Here is a 16269-nt window from a genome sequence, read left to right as displayed (position 1 = left end):
TACGTGCTGTAGCAATCTGTGTGCAACACATTCACTGAAATTCACACACAGCTAATTTGCTTTGTTTAAAAGATATTAGCAGAGGTGAGGTTAAAACGTCCTCTGTCGGGGTCTTTCCTGTTTTTTTGTCTACATTGTATTCATTGTTAGACCTTTCACATACTTCATTTGCATACTTTTGCATGAAAAATTTAGACTCTGCTTGTGACTCAGGGTGAGGCCTGCCCTTAAAAACACACAGTGTGATATCAGCCATCAATTATTTAACCCCCACCCCAACCTCTACATACCCTTTTACAGTCTCTGTCAGTGCTATAGTCAGTGCAAAGATAAACAACAGAACTCATTCAACAGCAATAAATCATTTTATTTTACACCCTCACCCAGGAAAAATGTGTTCACAACATATTAGACTTCTTTTAATAAGTGTGGTTTCGTGCAACTCAATGCACTGATGCTGCTGCTATAAAAGACAGATGATGCAGTTCCAGTGAACCTGAACTTTCCCCTTCCACTTTGAATATACTGTACATTCATGAATCATCTTATTCCTTTAAAGAGTCCAAACTGGCACTTTAACTGTGATGTGTAGGTGCTGTAAGAGTGTAATGTAGTCATTATAGTTAAACAAAGATCATTACCACAGTCACGGAAATATTCTGTCATTTTGGAAAAGTTAGAACATCTTACATGCAGCACACATTAAAGGCAACAAGTATGGGCTTTCTTTGGTATTATACTGTATGATTAAGATTCAGAAAAATATAAGAGATATATATAATATAAGACAAAACAGGCTATAAAATGTAACTAGTTATATTTCTATCAAAGCTGGGTCAATGCATGTTTTTTTAAATCAGTCCCCTTAATAATCTTATTTAAATGTGAGGCTGTTAAAAGTCAAGATGGTCCTTAACTCATCACCATTAGATATGTCTGGCTCAATAAGGCTAACACATGAAGTGACCTGTGTGTTTTAAAAATATAGTCTTTACTTCCAAATTAATTACGACACAAAATATAAAACTCAGGCCATTTCTTCTCACAGCTGTTTAGAAGGTGATGTGTCTTAGTTGGTATGTTGAGTCTGACTTGTTTCCTGTTTATCATCAGCAATAGAGATGTGTCATAAAACCTGAAAATCTGACTGTGTGAATGCAGCCTCACTGTAAGAAGCAGGTGGTAACTGTAACAAAAATAAATAAAAAATCTCAGGCAACACATAACATTTACCCTAAACACACCAGCTGAAAGCTTTAAAAAAACAACTTAAAATGTTCGAAAACATGTTTTAGCAGTGATGTAAGTACAGTGTTTAAACAAATCATTTAGAAGCAGTAGTGTACAGCAACATAAGGAGATGAAGGCAGAGAGATGTGAAATAAAAATCAGCTTCAAGGAAGATTAGGTCTTTGGTCTCAGTCTTCAACTTCACATCAAAGCAAATAAAGTTAAGTAGCAGACTAACTTCACATTACTGACTTATATCATGCCAAAGTGTGTATCTGTGAAACTTTAAACCATACTGTTCCAAGGCAATTTCATCTGTTTTAGATCTTGGCTAGCCTATTTCAATGACGATAAACTTGGCTTTAATTTCTAGTCTATTTTTTTAATGTCTTATTTAACACTGTCTGTGTCTAAAATTACAGAACTATTTTAATTCAGGTAGAATTGCTTGTCTCAAAGAATGCACTGTATTTGCTGTTGCAAATTAGTAGTACGATGTAACTTGTAGGGAATAGGGTTGCTATCCAAGATATCCTTGTTATGGCAAAGTCACAGCATTTTTCTCATTGTTCAGTTCAAATCTGGAGTCAAAGCTTTGATGAAGAAATTACAAAAATGTCTATAAAGAGCAATACAAACAACATTTCTTGCCCTGGACACATCATGGAGGTTCACTGAGCACTTATGGGCATAAAGGTATATGCAGGGTACAGTCTTATTCGATAGGCTTATATTTAAACTTATCAATCTTTAGTGTCAAACCTCAGAGTATGTCCAGTTCTATATACAAGTGAGGCAAACATGTCCTGCTTTCATATGATGGAAATGGTGTCCTACAGTGCAATGCAGGTGTTTTGGCAACAGTTGTGGTTGTATGATAGGACCAGTGGTTCTGTAGACAAGTAATAGTTTAAAAGGTAGTAAAAAACAAGAAACGCGATACAAAAATAAGTCAGTGCTGTAGATTGTGTTTGTGTGATCTAACTGAACAGACTCAATTCATATCATATTGTAACACCTGAAGTAAAAGTGGTTGTGTTGCTTTGTTTATCCCTGAGACTGTCTGAGGCACAGTGCAGCTCAAAGCTTTGTATGAGCCCTTACTTCTCACTCATGCATTAGTTGATTGTATATTAACACAGTAATTAATAATTATTTATTAAAATCTTTCTTCCCAAAAGAAAAAAAAAAACAACAAAACAAAACAAACAAAAAAAAAGCCAAACATTTTTTTCTCCACAGTGGAGTGAGCTTGTAGTAAACCTACAGTTCAAAGGCAGGCTCCCACAATGTAGACTGATTTGACCAACTATGAATGTTGGAGTCTTTTTACCGGTTTCAGTTTCTTCTGTCTCCATCAGTCGATCTCTGGCATACACTTAAACCATTTGGCCATGCGGCCCTGACTCACTTGTCTTCTCTCCTGTGGGTATGAGCCCAGTAGCCCGTCTGTGTAATTACCGAACTCATTGATGGCATCCTCAACACGAGTGATATACAGCCAGCTCACTATTACACCAAAGAACTAGAAAGAACAGGGGAGGGAGGGAGAGGGGGAGAGACAGAGAGAAGCTAAGTATTGGAAAAGAGCAAGGGAGGTCACTGTGTGCGCTTCTCATTTGTCTTTGTCTCTTTGTTTTCCTCACTTGCATCTCCCCCTCATGTCTTATTCCTTCCCACATGGGATGCGAGGAAATGATGCAAGGAAAAGATACGTAGAGAGAGGAAACACAATTTCAGAGACACAAGGCGCCCTTTCCTCTAAACCGTCATCTGCAGCGACGCTAATTTCTGATGACGACGACGCAGCTGAATCACCTGTCACTCTGGAGCTTTGCATGATGTGATGCACTTCCCAAGATAATAGTAATTCATTTGTGCAGTTACTACCACCAGGACAACTGTGTGGTGATGTCCTCCAACATTAACAAACAGCAAATACATGATATCTCTGCATCTGCACATTCATTAAAATCCTGTATTTTGTTTATACATTGAGAACAGGTGCTTCAAACCACAGTATGTAAAGTTACTTCTCAGACATTGATCGTGCATAAGCCAAAAAGACTTTGTTAATTCATTCATTAATTAGTTGCATCTGCTTATAGAAGAAGATTGATTATGTAATAATACAGATTAAGATGAGAATGTCTCAGAAATTGTGGAAATAATTTAGTGGCATGTATGTGCTTAAATCCTGAGAGAAAAAACTGTTTTATGCTTCCTTTATTATTCAGACCTACAATTACCACAGATCCAATACTTTTAACTAAAAGGTGAATCAGAAAACACACGATACCTAAACTTGGTGTTCATCTTGCACCAGAGTTAAATCTGTTTTTATTTTTTTACAAACTGCAGTCAGCAGATCAATCCAGTGAAAGACTTCTGTTAGGGGAGGTCTATTATATTCTCGCACCTCTGAACACACACGTCCGTCATGGTGGCAGACTAAATCAATTTTTTCTCAGCCGCAGGTCGATGTGTAAGGAGACACGAAACAGGACAGAAGCACCATGTGTGTGGACTGGATGACTGACAGCTTCTGCTTAGTAAAATTCATCGTGCTTATTAAAGTCCAGCATCATCTACATACTCTCATAACTGCCAGTGTATGTCTGAGAGTGTGTGAGGATTTTAATCATGTGAGTTAAAATGAGATGTGAGAGGAAAGAAATGATGTGAAGTGATGAAAAATCTGGATTTGTCAAAACCACATCCTCTACCTGGTCTGATAAAAAAAAAAAATTGATATGAAGAGAAATAGCAGATGTTTAGTGTAACCCCATAATGTGCATATACAGTATGTAGATTTGGTGTCACAGTATCTAGATAATGTCTTTTTTAAAACTAGAAAAACACAGAGTTCAGGAAATTTAAAAAATCTTGTAGTTAAAATGTAAATTTTACACTCAGATTTATCATTTCAAAATAAGATGGTTTTTGCCAACAGTTTGATGCGTCAAGACTTTTGTCTGTTTTATCTGAAACCTTAATGAAATGGACCGGCATGCAAAGCATTTTGTGAAAATTGTACTGCTTATTTTTTCACTGCAGATGCAGGGAGGGAGCTGTCAGATGTACCTGAGGTAACGCAATTTACATTTTCTCCTGCTTAGTCATCAGAGTTGCATGCATTAAACAACCTGTTGAATATGGATAAATGTTTTATTTCACAGTGCTTCTGATGTTTGCGAACATACTGGGGATAAAATGGTCACATTTAGTTTTAGCAAATACTGTCTCTCTGTGAAGGTCACAGCTACAAACGACACAACACCTCTATACTTTGAGTATTTCAAAAAGTTCTTGTAAAATATAAGTGAGATTTATTTAACACATGCCGCAATCATCACGCAGTTAACAATAAATGAATAAATGGACTTCATTTTTAATCCTATATCACATAATAAAGTTTTGTTTGAGCCAAACATTAACAGATCACCTTTCCTTTTATATATGAGGAACAAACTGTGCTGAGAATCCCAAATATTGCAAAGCATAGTGTGACAAAAGTTAAATTTGTGTGTGTATGTGTGTGTGTGTGTGTGTACCTGAGGCAGTAGGATTCCTAACAGCAATCCAGCCATAATCTTATAGTTGTCCATCAGCCAGATGAAGAAAGCATCAGTGCAGCCTCTGATGTGAATGATATCGATCAATTTCAAACGCTATAAGATACAAAACACCCATTGTCAGTTTTCACAGTTTCATAATAGTTACAGCCAGCACCTGAGAAAACACAACAATCAACGACTTTACCTGTAAAACTCCAACAGCACCTCAGATATGAAGGATAATGCATCCACATAAAGTTATTTCTGAGATTTGGTTTTTACTTTCTGTAAGTTTCCATACATGAAATATAACTAAAAATACTGTTGCTGTTTTTACCTCTGCTTAAATTAGGGACGAAGATACCTTTATTTGTGAGTTGTACTTTGCTCAAGGGCTTTGTGACAGTAATGGTGACTACAGAACAATGCACATGCCAGCCACAAACACTACAGTCACTGTGTCACTACTGGGAAACATCCTGCTGTGAGGAAAACAGCACACTACTCACAACACTACACAAATGCACAGTAACTGTCCAATGTATTTGAAACAGCCAGTTTAAATTATTAAACTCTGGCTTTTAGCAGGCAAAAACAGAGGAGCTGCATGTTAATGAGGATAAAGAGACATCTGTCTTTTCTTGATTCAGTCATGTGAGTCAGTCTTCGTGGTCTTACCTCTTTGTCCAGCACCTTATAGCCACACAGGGTGTTGGCCACTTCTTTAGGCTGGAGAGGAGAGAAGCAGAGAGACAGAGATAAAGTTAAGAGTTCGAAATAAGAGGTAAGTGGGAGACAGACAATAGCCAGTTAACAGCTTCAAGTACCAAGATGAATCAACAGCAGACAGGAGAAGACACGCTTTCAATAATTTATCTTTAGAGGTGGAAACTGTACAAAAACCAGAGCTAGACTGTCACAGAGGCACACACTTCACCTGCTTGAGACTGTAAGAAGTGTCTGTGCGTGTGTGAGCATGTGATCCAGGCTTTTCCATATTTAAATATTGAAATATATTCATATATTCAAATAAGATAAGATAAACTGCCAATCTCTCATGGCTGTCTGGCACAGGAGGAAGAGAAGGGAAAGAGTGATCACCCTTCTTAAATTATTGTACAAGTTTCAACTACGATGGCATTCAGTAGAACACACACCTCCACCAAGGACCAAATGGCGAAAAAAATGCCCAATCTCGCAACGTCAAGGAAAGTGAAACCGTCATTAACCGGAGTCGCAACAAAATTTGATGGTTTCTTCCCTGGCCCATCCTCAATCCCTCCACCAAGTTTGGTGCAAATGGCATGATTAGAAACAGGACTGTGAGGGTAACTCACAATATCACACTGTCACTATATTTTCCAATGATTCTGCTAAGCTGCAATACACTCTTCTATAGATCATGATTCCTTATGACTGAAGAGAAAAATAAACTACTGTAAGCGCAACAGTCAGAGTACAGTTACGTCTAAAAAGAAACACTATGCTCGGTCAAGTGGAGTTAATTACTGCATCATGTTAACGTGAACATGCAGGCTTGCAATTACAAGCATAACTGTAAAGACTACAAAGTAGGCAACTGAACTTTTCAGCGACTGTCGCCTGACATTGACCAGTCACTGAGGTTAATACTCACTGACTGTTAGGTCATCAATAATGAATGTGAGACTACATATGGACATCATAAATTAACTAAATGATATGCAATGTTAAGCCCAATTTACATGACCATTTTGTCCAAATGATTACACAACTGATTCAACAAAAAAACAGCACTGCTGCTTGCTATTTCTGAAGAAAAGTATTATAAATACTTCACAGTTGTCAATCAGGTGTAACAAGACATGCTTTCTACTTCTGAGCTTCTCTTGCTTAATGTGTGTCATCTCTGACACTTCATCAGTTTTTCCTCATCCATCACCTACCCTGTGTCAATACCAAATTGAATTTGTTGATATCTTATGATATGGGAATTTTGTCTTTATACACTGTGAATGACAAGAAACCACGCAGAGAGTTAAAATTAAATCTTGACATTGTGGTAACAGCAGGCCTGACCACAGTAATAATATTACACTGGCTGCATTTAGGCTGCTTAACAAGGTTTCCTCTACAGTTAACAGAGGTGAGCCACTACTGCAATGAAAAGCAATGTCAATAGAGAAGATAGGATATTAAGACAGGGGAGCGAAAAATAAATTAGAACGATTGAAAAGTGACAGACATCACATGATGCTGGTTAATAGGAAAACAAATACTTGACAATTTTGTCGCTTAATATACCCTGTTATCACAACTGACTCACAATAATGCAGAATTGTGGATTAAGAAAATCTTAATGCATTGCTATGGCCACTGAATTTAATATTGAGAATACAGGATGGGAAGACTGGTGGTTTCATTTTCATGAGTTCAGCTACAAGGGAGTTTAAGCTTGTTCATCAAACTGTTGCCTGAAAAAAAATTTTGTTTGTTCTCTTGTTAGAAACTGAGAGAGTGTAGGTGTTTAAATTAAAGGGAGCACATGTGATGTTTTGTGTGGGAGAAATTGCCTGTGACTGTGTCTGGCATGGCACAGGCTTAATCACTATCATAAGGATGATGAGATGCATTTTAAATGTAACGCCACACTATTACAACTTATTACTATAATGACATACAAACTGAACTCTGAGTGTTCAAGGCTTCACAAACCTGAAATAAATAAATAGAGCCAGGGATGATTAAATGTTTGCTTTAGGTGGTACTGACAGGCACAGTTAGCAGGGACTGTAACAACATTCATTCATTTAGAAAGAACATTTCTATCCAAAGGAAATTCTGATGGTTGCAGCATTTAACACACATGAAAACTGCATGTTACACTTATTTTATATGATGAACAGTTAAAAAATGAGTGCAGCAGAACCACAGGTCTCGTCTTTTTCATTCCTTTTAAAAACTTGGTGCCTACATTACCCACAATACAACTTGACCACCAACAGTTCTGTTGAGGATTCAAGCATGCTATGCTAGTGGCAGCCTTGGTCCTCTAGCCTCAAGGACAGACAGGGGACAAGCTACAGAGGCTTCACTTCTTTTTACCTCCACACCCTCAGATTTTTTTTCATTTTCAAACTTGTAGATTTCAGCCCAAACTCATAATGTCTCAGGTTACATCCCTTGAGGCATTTTATCAAGTTTTGTGCTGCTCCCTCTGAAGCCACAAGAAGCTTTAAACAACTTTTAAACAACTGTTTTCCCCTATCTGATTTTAATGCATAAAGGTGGTGCACCTTCCTTTAATGTTTAGTGAAATCCAAACATGAAAAACACTCTGAACATTATGTGTGCCTGTAAACATTTAGCGCTTTGACCTCATGATGACACTGATGTTTATACCTCATTTTCATGGCTGTGTCTTGGACCTGAACAGAAATACTGACCATAAGGTATTTCAACAAAAATTCATATAATTTACCACAAACTAGCATGTAATGCAATAAAACAGTAGCACTGACAGATAGATAACATGCAACTATATAACAGAAACATCATTATATCAGTTAATGTTGCAATAATACAACCAGTGAAAGTGATGATGATACTAACCTTAGTAGTAACGCAGCAGGTATATGGGACACCGCAGGCCAATGGACCGGGTGCAGAACAGTTGTGGTACATGTTAACTGCCCAGTCTTCATACTCTTTACCTCCACAACACTTAAACTGTCAGAGATGAGAAAAGTAGCAAAGGAGAGACAAGTGCAGAATTTGGAGGTAGGAAAAAAGTAAAAAATAGAGATAAAGATGATGCATAAGGTGAATGAGAGATAGAGAGCCAGTGGATGGGAATGAGAGGGAGGGGAGAGATAAAAAACTTTGTAAACAACATTATTTCTGCTGTGTGCTTGCAATGCCAGTAACATTTTGCAATGAAATGAACCATAATTAACGATAATTTGCATGTAATTATGAGGCTTTTTTATAAGTGTGTGTTTGTCTCTCCCTTGCTTTGCAAAGCCCTGTATACAGGCAGTGGTAAGGCTGGGCATCATGACTAAAATCAATATTATGACACAAAAAAAATCTGTGAAAAATCTCTGAATCATTAATTTGAACAATAATATTAGACAATAATAGACTATTTGTAAATGATACATTATAAATATTATTATGTCACTATAATACAGTCACACTTAAAGCAGACAGTAAAGAAAACAGTGAACACCTGAAAATATAATCCAATTCAACACTGCAATGAACCCTATCTTTGTATAATGCTCAGTTTTCAAGTCCATGGTTGTGTGGTAAGGATATGGTATGGACAAAATAACAAAAAATAACATGTTACCAAATAAGTACATAAATAAATACTGTTTTGATTTTTTAAGTCTAGATTAGGACCACAAAGTACCATGTGTCTACTGATTTGAAAAACACTAAAATCCAAAGTCAAACTTTCATCTTTTCCGATTAAAGGGTCTCTCTGGTGCATCCTTCACATTAAGCCGGCATTTGAAAGCAGCAACCTCACAGACTGAAGTGTGTCTCCCTGAATCAATAACACTTGCAGCCCCAAGCAACAAATTGATAACTGCCAACCTCCATGCTGTTGGCTCTTAGGCACAAAATGGTGTGACACCAGCCAATTATCTTTTATTGCCATCTATTTCAGCCATAACTGAGAAACCCTGAAGAAAACAAAATATCATTACTTAACAGTGACAATGGATGAAGTTTGATAAGCTATCTATAGAAAGCTAATGATTATTGCTGGTGGCTGAGAGCTTTGAAGTAACAATTAAAACGCTGCTTCAAACACCTTCATTATTAGGATTGATTGTTTGTGTCACACCATTCGAAGGCTGTCCAGCAAATATGATAATGTCCATTTTAACTGAATTACTGAACTAAAACATTTATTGTGTTGGACATTTGACTTCTCATGGTAGTAAGGCACAAGTGTAACACATGACATTAATAGGAGATAGTTGTTATTAATATTATTAATTTTGCCTGTTGGACAAGTCAAAATATGAGAAACGTTTGTTAATAGAATAGATATGACAACCAACCTGAGACCAAATGCTTTTTGGTATTTGAATAAAAAAAGAAAAATGTACTGCCTCAAATGATAGCACTCAAAACAAATTACAACAACCCTCTAACGTCTCCATTCAGTAATTTCTCTTTCATTTATACTTTCACTGGGTAGATAGCGGCTGCACAGCTGCCGCGGAGAATAAGCCCTCAAAAAAAAAAAAAAACAAACAAAAAAAAAAAAAAAACACACTGCTAGCTAGTCATTTACTGAAACAAATATTTTATTGGGAAGGAGAAAGTGAGTCAGAAAGGCAGAACGAGAGAAAAAGACAAATGGGATGGAGGGTCAGACACCAGGGGAGACAGTAAGAGAGGATGAGACAAGAGATAAAGAGAGAAGATGAATAAATGAATAAAAATGTGGCTGATCTTTGCCAGGCAGTGTGATCAGTATGCTAACACGATACCAGTGTGCCAGGAAGTTAGTCCCTCTTCTCGAAATCCCAGAGCACCAGCACTGGGTCAGGACCCAAACAAGGGTCGCAGGAAGGCAAAACAATTATGATGTGATTTATGTCTGCAACAGGAGTATATAAACCAAAAAAAAAAAATTACAAGTTCTCACTAAGTTACCAGTTTAGTAGGTTCAGCTGTGTAGTACAATGCAAGCCAACAGTCCTGCAGTAAATCCCTCTCCTAGGAAGATTAATATCGATGGCAAGTGCAGTTCAGGGGTTTTAGCATCCTCAGGGGACCGACCTGAGGCTCCAATCTCTCAAAACACCTGTCAACACCAATGAGACTGAGATGAAACAGATGAGTGAGGTCCCTCCATCCTCTCAGACTATAAAGAGACTCTCACCGCAGTTCAAAATGATGACTGATTACACAACAATTTGTTGACATAAAGTAATGACTAGTTTTTCATGTGTTTTGCTCTACTGTTATCCCTGTCTCAATCAGACTGTTCTGCTTGTGTCACTAACCAGACTAACCTTTCTTTACCATTTCCTCTTTTTCTTTTTCTATTCTTCCTGTGGTTTTCAATCCTCTTTTTCACTGTTGGATCACAAATGTTCTTCAGATGTCAATTAGCAGGAGAAAATCCTCAGAGTCAGAAGGAGTGACTGATTTTGTTGCCAACTGCCTAACTGATTGATGACCTGCTGTTCACTGGCAGACTGACTGACTGAGTAACTGGGTGGCAACTGGCCAACTGAGCTGAATGCTCAAAGTGTGGGCTGCAAGACACAAGTCAGACCAACCTGTGCTCCCTGCCTTCATTATTACATGGCACTCATGCAGTAACACTGTGACATGCATTATTATAAGCAAATTCAAATGTGTTTTTTTAAGGCTTAAACTAGCAGGCTCATTCACTCCCCTTCCACAAATTGTTTATAGTGGCACCATAAGGTATAAGAATAACTCTGGAGGATTTCCCACTACAACATCAGTAAACAGGGTGTACACCATCGTAACAAAAACTTGGCCATTTTTTGAAAGATGTTCTTTATATTAGTGTGCACTGATTCCTTCTAAATTGCAGCAATGATGAAAGTGATGACTTTAGTCCCATAATCAGGAACCCGTTTTCAGTATAAACAGTGCTTCACATGCACAAACTTGTCAGCTGTGAAATGTATTAACTTTGCTGCAGCTGCTTCACCATTCAAAATCAGACTAACATCAATTGATTTGCATGAAATGTGACATTGCAAGACTGAGTTTCGTAAAATTTCAATATTTTTTATGGCTATAGTTTCAACCTCTGTGAACTAAAAATTATTATTTCTTTATCATGTTACATTACCACTATTTGATGTAACCTGATTCCAGGTCATATACTGGAAATGTACTATCAGGCTTTGGATTCTTAAGCATACAGTGTGTTTCTGTCTGTAGTCGCCTCAGTTTAAACATGGCTCTGACGCCTGCACATGTACCTTTAATTGCACTCTTGTCAGGCCAAGTGAGGTTGTATTTTCTGGGGAGTACTAACAAACCATTATCCATCATCCTGCCAAATGTCACCTTTCTGTCCTGTGTATCCCACAGCAATTAGAGCGACCGCGGAAAAGGAGGCAAAGGGATAATAAACCACCAGAAAACAAAGGGGTCTCAACCCCACAAATACCTGACATCACTGCAACATCCGCTGATCAATAGAAGATGGACACACTGGAGGTTCTGGTCAGAAATATATCAAAGGAGCGGGTTGTTGCTTTTTATTTTACTGAGGGTGTTTTAAGCATCAAAAACCACCATTACCACCATTGTACAATGTGCACATAGTGTAGCTATGGGTCTATCTTTGGTGTCTATTTCTTCTATTATTTATATATATATTTTTTATCTTTATACTTTATTTAGTCTATTTAGTTATTGTGCAGAATTTCTATCCACGCATCCATTTATCTATCTAATGTTCTCAGGTCAAGAGCCACTTCAAGGACAGCTGCTACTGTAAGTGGTGTTGGTAAAAGAAAATAAATAAACAGAAGAGCTGTTTGGTGGACACAGGACAATGTTTCTTTCAGCAGAAAATACGCACAGTGTACTTCCCTCCATGTCTCCATCCATCTGAATTGCAGGCAGAGACACATTCCTTCTATTCCTGCAGACAATCATACCCACAGTTTCATTTCCCTCTCTTAGTTTCATCTTCTGCCCACCCCCACCTCCCACCCATTTACTTTATGTTTCCCCTGACAGGAGTTGTGTCTCACATATTTTCGGCTTTATTCCTCACACAAATGAAGAGTTCAGCATCTGGAAACCCCAAATGACCTTATCCATTGAAACAATCAAAGGTAATGATAATTTGATCATTAGGGGGACTGTATATTGGTTGAATTTGCTGATGTTTGTGCATATGGTTCTTGCAGATACCAGCACTATCAGTAAAAAAATATATATATATTTCTTTCAAATGCAGCTTGAGAATCTTCTCAGTTCACCTTCACCAGTTTGAGCATTTATGGTGTCAAAATACTGATAATATCCCCTGTGTTCTGGAAATGCACAGATGCAATTACTGTAGTTTCAACTAGTTAAATACTGGGTGGAGCCTTGGAATGGATCATCTGGTGCTGGACAAAATCACTGAATTAAACATATATAGATTATTTTTTATGTAAATCCTCAAATTCCAGTGGTATCTCCAAGTTAAAAAGGGGAAAAAAGTATATACATAAGATCTATCTCATCTGTGTTTATGTTCAAAGATAAACTTTTCAACTTACATATTGCTCTGTGTGTGTGTTTTCTCTTGTTTGTCTGTCTCTTGTTCCTTTCTCTGTTACTGTTATTGCATTTTCATGTATCCATTATATTGTCATACACACACCCACACACACCCACCCACCCAAACACACACACACACACACACACACACACACACACACAGCTTGTTGGTGTTTGCATTTTAATGTAAAGAGCACTGAAATGTGCTATGGAAATAAAACTGCCTTGACTTGCTTTGCCAAAATGCCAACAATGCTGCCTGCAATGAATCTTAAATGAACTTATAAATATGTATGATCATATTACTTTTGCGTCAAACAACCAACAACCCCAGCACTGGGGAAATGAAGTCAGTGTCTGTCCAAATGACTGAATGGCTTTGTTGTTTCCAGTGCTGTAAGACTTGTTGATATAAACCACAAATCTTGGCTGCAGCAGTTGTACGAATACTGATAGTTGTGACTGCAGTGTAAATTGTGATTAAAAAACAGTCTGAAATATTTAAGCTGTGTGGTGTTTGCATGGTCAGATGTCTGCAGCTAAGGTTTCCTGAAAAACTGCAACTTGCACTAAGACACAGCAGTAGTCAGCATTATGACTAGTGTTATGATTAACTATGTAATGCAATTGCATGGGAAAAAGGGCCATCACTGTCATTCCCAGTGTTGAAGACACAGGCGGCCATTTCTGGTGGAATAAATGTCACATTTCCATCAGAATACTGAGGCACAGTACAAAGAAAGGTCAGCTTGAAATGAACTTAATAAGATATGATATGACCTGCCATTAATCCATGGATTTGTGCTGTAGCTTCACAATGAGATTTTTCTCATTTCCTGTTGCTGATACAACTACTGATACAACTACTCATTTTACAGCTGTTACAGCTTCAAACAACCCTCATTTGGGGCTGCAACTAATGATTATTTACATTAATAATTAAATAGACACATATTTTCTCAATGAATTGGTTAATAACTGAAAAATACAAGTTTCTAAGTTGACATCATCCAGTGTCTTGCTTTGTCCGACCAACAGTCCAATTTACTATCACTTAAGACAAAGACAAGCACCAAATGTCTAAGTGGAACCACAGACTGATTGATGTTTTTGCCTCAAAAAATTACAATTTATGTATTGCTTATAAAAATAGCTGCTAAATTTCAAAATTCTGTCGATCAGCCAATCAATGAATCATTTCAATTCTATACACATTCTTATGGAACGTCTCCTCTCTCCTACTCAAATTACAGTTGTCATTCCTGGTCTGAATTTCATGTACTGTAAATGTTTTCCACTGGCTGGAATGACTGACAGGAACACTGTATTACAATACACATAGCACATTAAAATAAGAAAACAATAAAACCAACAGGGAGAGAAAAAGAAGCACAGGTTCACTGACTGCTCGCAAACAAACACACCGTAAATTTCCATGCAATCACCAACCCACACACAACAAAGAGATTTTTTCTTATCGTTTAGTTACTACAGAGAAAAAAAAAACACATAAGCAAGGCTGAATTTAGGCCATTGTCCTCTGTGTGGGAACAGCCTCAATCTGCATGGATTTCTTAAGGTTTTTCATCCAAGTGCTGCAGGAAAACACTTAAATCTCTCGCTACAGCAGGACACTTGAGCAAACCATCAGGAAAAACATAGAAGTTTAGCACCGCTGCTGCCAAATGGCTTTCGACCATTACTGAAGCACTGTTTTGTTGTTATCAGAGCAGGCAGATCACAGTGCCAGTTAAGATCTTCAAGCACATCACAGGATAAACGTAGAAAATATGCTGCCAAAGCAAGCTGGCCTTCTTCTGTTTGCAATGATACCGAAGTGGAGCTGCTTTTGAAGTTAATAAACAAGTGGAGGCTGACCAAAGCTGTGGAGTCATGCCAAAATAAAGATGACAAAGTCATATTTTGACATAAACTTTGAACTTCACAAGCATAATCCTCTGATGTCTCTCCAGCAACTATTCATGGCTGCACTGAAACAACTGGCATTGAAGGCAGAGTCTCTTAACCAACTGAGACATTCATGAATCTCTTAATCTTGCAATAAATCATTTTAACTCCTCAGATGCAGTGGAGACATAAAATCCCATTATATGTAGAACCTGTTAAAAAATCATCACGGAGTCATTGTGGTTGGCAACCAAGAGAATTTAAGTCCAAATTTCACTCTCTTTTAGCTCATTTTTGGTTCTCCATCAAATGCCAAATGCTCCACTGTGTTCACCAGCTAGTCACTAACTGCGTGTGTTGGTTGTTTTGTGCTGAGCAGTTAGTATACAGTGGATTTTTAGACCTCACTAAGTGAAAAGAGCTGCTGCTGTGGTCAAAAACAATGTTGTTTAAGTGTGTTTTGGTGAACCAAAACGGTACAGTTGTGGGGCCAGACAACTAAACAATGAGCTGCAGCATAAAACTCAGCGAGGACGTGAGGAGCTGCAGATTCTGATGACAATTCTCTGTATACATATATATATATAAATGTTGATCATTTCCAGCTGAGCCCAGTCAATGAAACAAAGTAAAAATTCTGGAATCTTTAATGTGAAATAATCAGAATGGCTCTAACTTTGACAGAAAATATTGTGCTCTTGCAGGACCTCACTGCTCACGGTAGCTAATGGATAGGAATGTTAGAATTAGTTCGCCTTGGCGCACTGGACATCAGTGGAATGTCTGCTGAAATCCACAAACAACGCGTGAAAGTTCCGACTTTTGCATTCAAATATTTGAAAGCTGACCAGCTCCACAGCGGTGGGATTTGAACTGAGGCAGGTGATTCAACCTTCATTTGCTAAACCACCAAATTAGCTGTCACACAAACTAGCTAAGTAACTACTTAAGCACCCAAAATATCATTTAATCAAGTCTCAGTCTTGCTCCACTGGCACAGATGCTGGTCACTCTGCACAGTGCATGAAGCCTGCAAACTGAGGGATCATTTGTCTTTTGTTTTCTGTTAATCAGTGAGTTTGTTGCAGGCTGCTTCTTAATTTCAATGTGCGATCAGTCTGCTGCCCCCAGACACAGCATCCCCATGCGCTTGATAAAAGTGGGTAATGAGATCTTGAGCTTCAGGCTGCGTGCGTGGCAGCATGATGTTCTCTGGGAGCAGGTGCACGGCGATTGCTCGGCACAGCTCTCTCATTATTTTGGACACAACTTGCTGTGATCATCCAAGTTCACTGGTGGGTCT

General features: G+C 37.9%; 1 protein-coding gene across 1 annotated transcript in view; it reads right to left on the bottom strand.

Annotated features, from left to right (window-relative positions):
• Positions 1-346: 346 nt before the first annotated feature.
• Positions 347-16269, bottom strand: part of tspan15 (tetraspanin 15) — a 28242-nt gene continuing 12319 nt past the window's right edge. The window contains exons 5-8 of the mRNA XM_018666986.2: positions 8379-8495; positions 5466-5516; positions 4785-4901; positions 347-2755 (exon numbers count right to left, since the gene is read on the bottom strand). Coding sequence (XP_018522502.1) covers positions 2588-2755; positions 4785-4901; positions 5466-5516; positions 8379-8495 — 453 coding nt within the window. The 3' untranslated portion in view covers positions 347-2587. The remainder of the gene's footprint in view (positions 2756-4784; positions 4902-5465; positions 5517-8378; positions 8496-16269) is intronic.

Source organism: Lates calcarifer, linkage group LG2 (genome assembly GCF_001640805.2).
Source record: "Lates calcarifer isolate ASB-BC8 linkage group LG2, TLL_Latcal_v3, whole genome shotgun sequence".
NCBI classification, from domain to species: Eukaryota; Metazoa; Chordata; class Actinopteri; family Centropomidae; genus Lates; species Lates calcarifer.
Note: the sequence above shows the minus strand (reverse complement) of the source record. Positions and strands in the feature narration are given on the sequence as shown.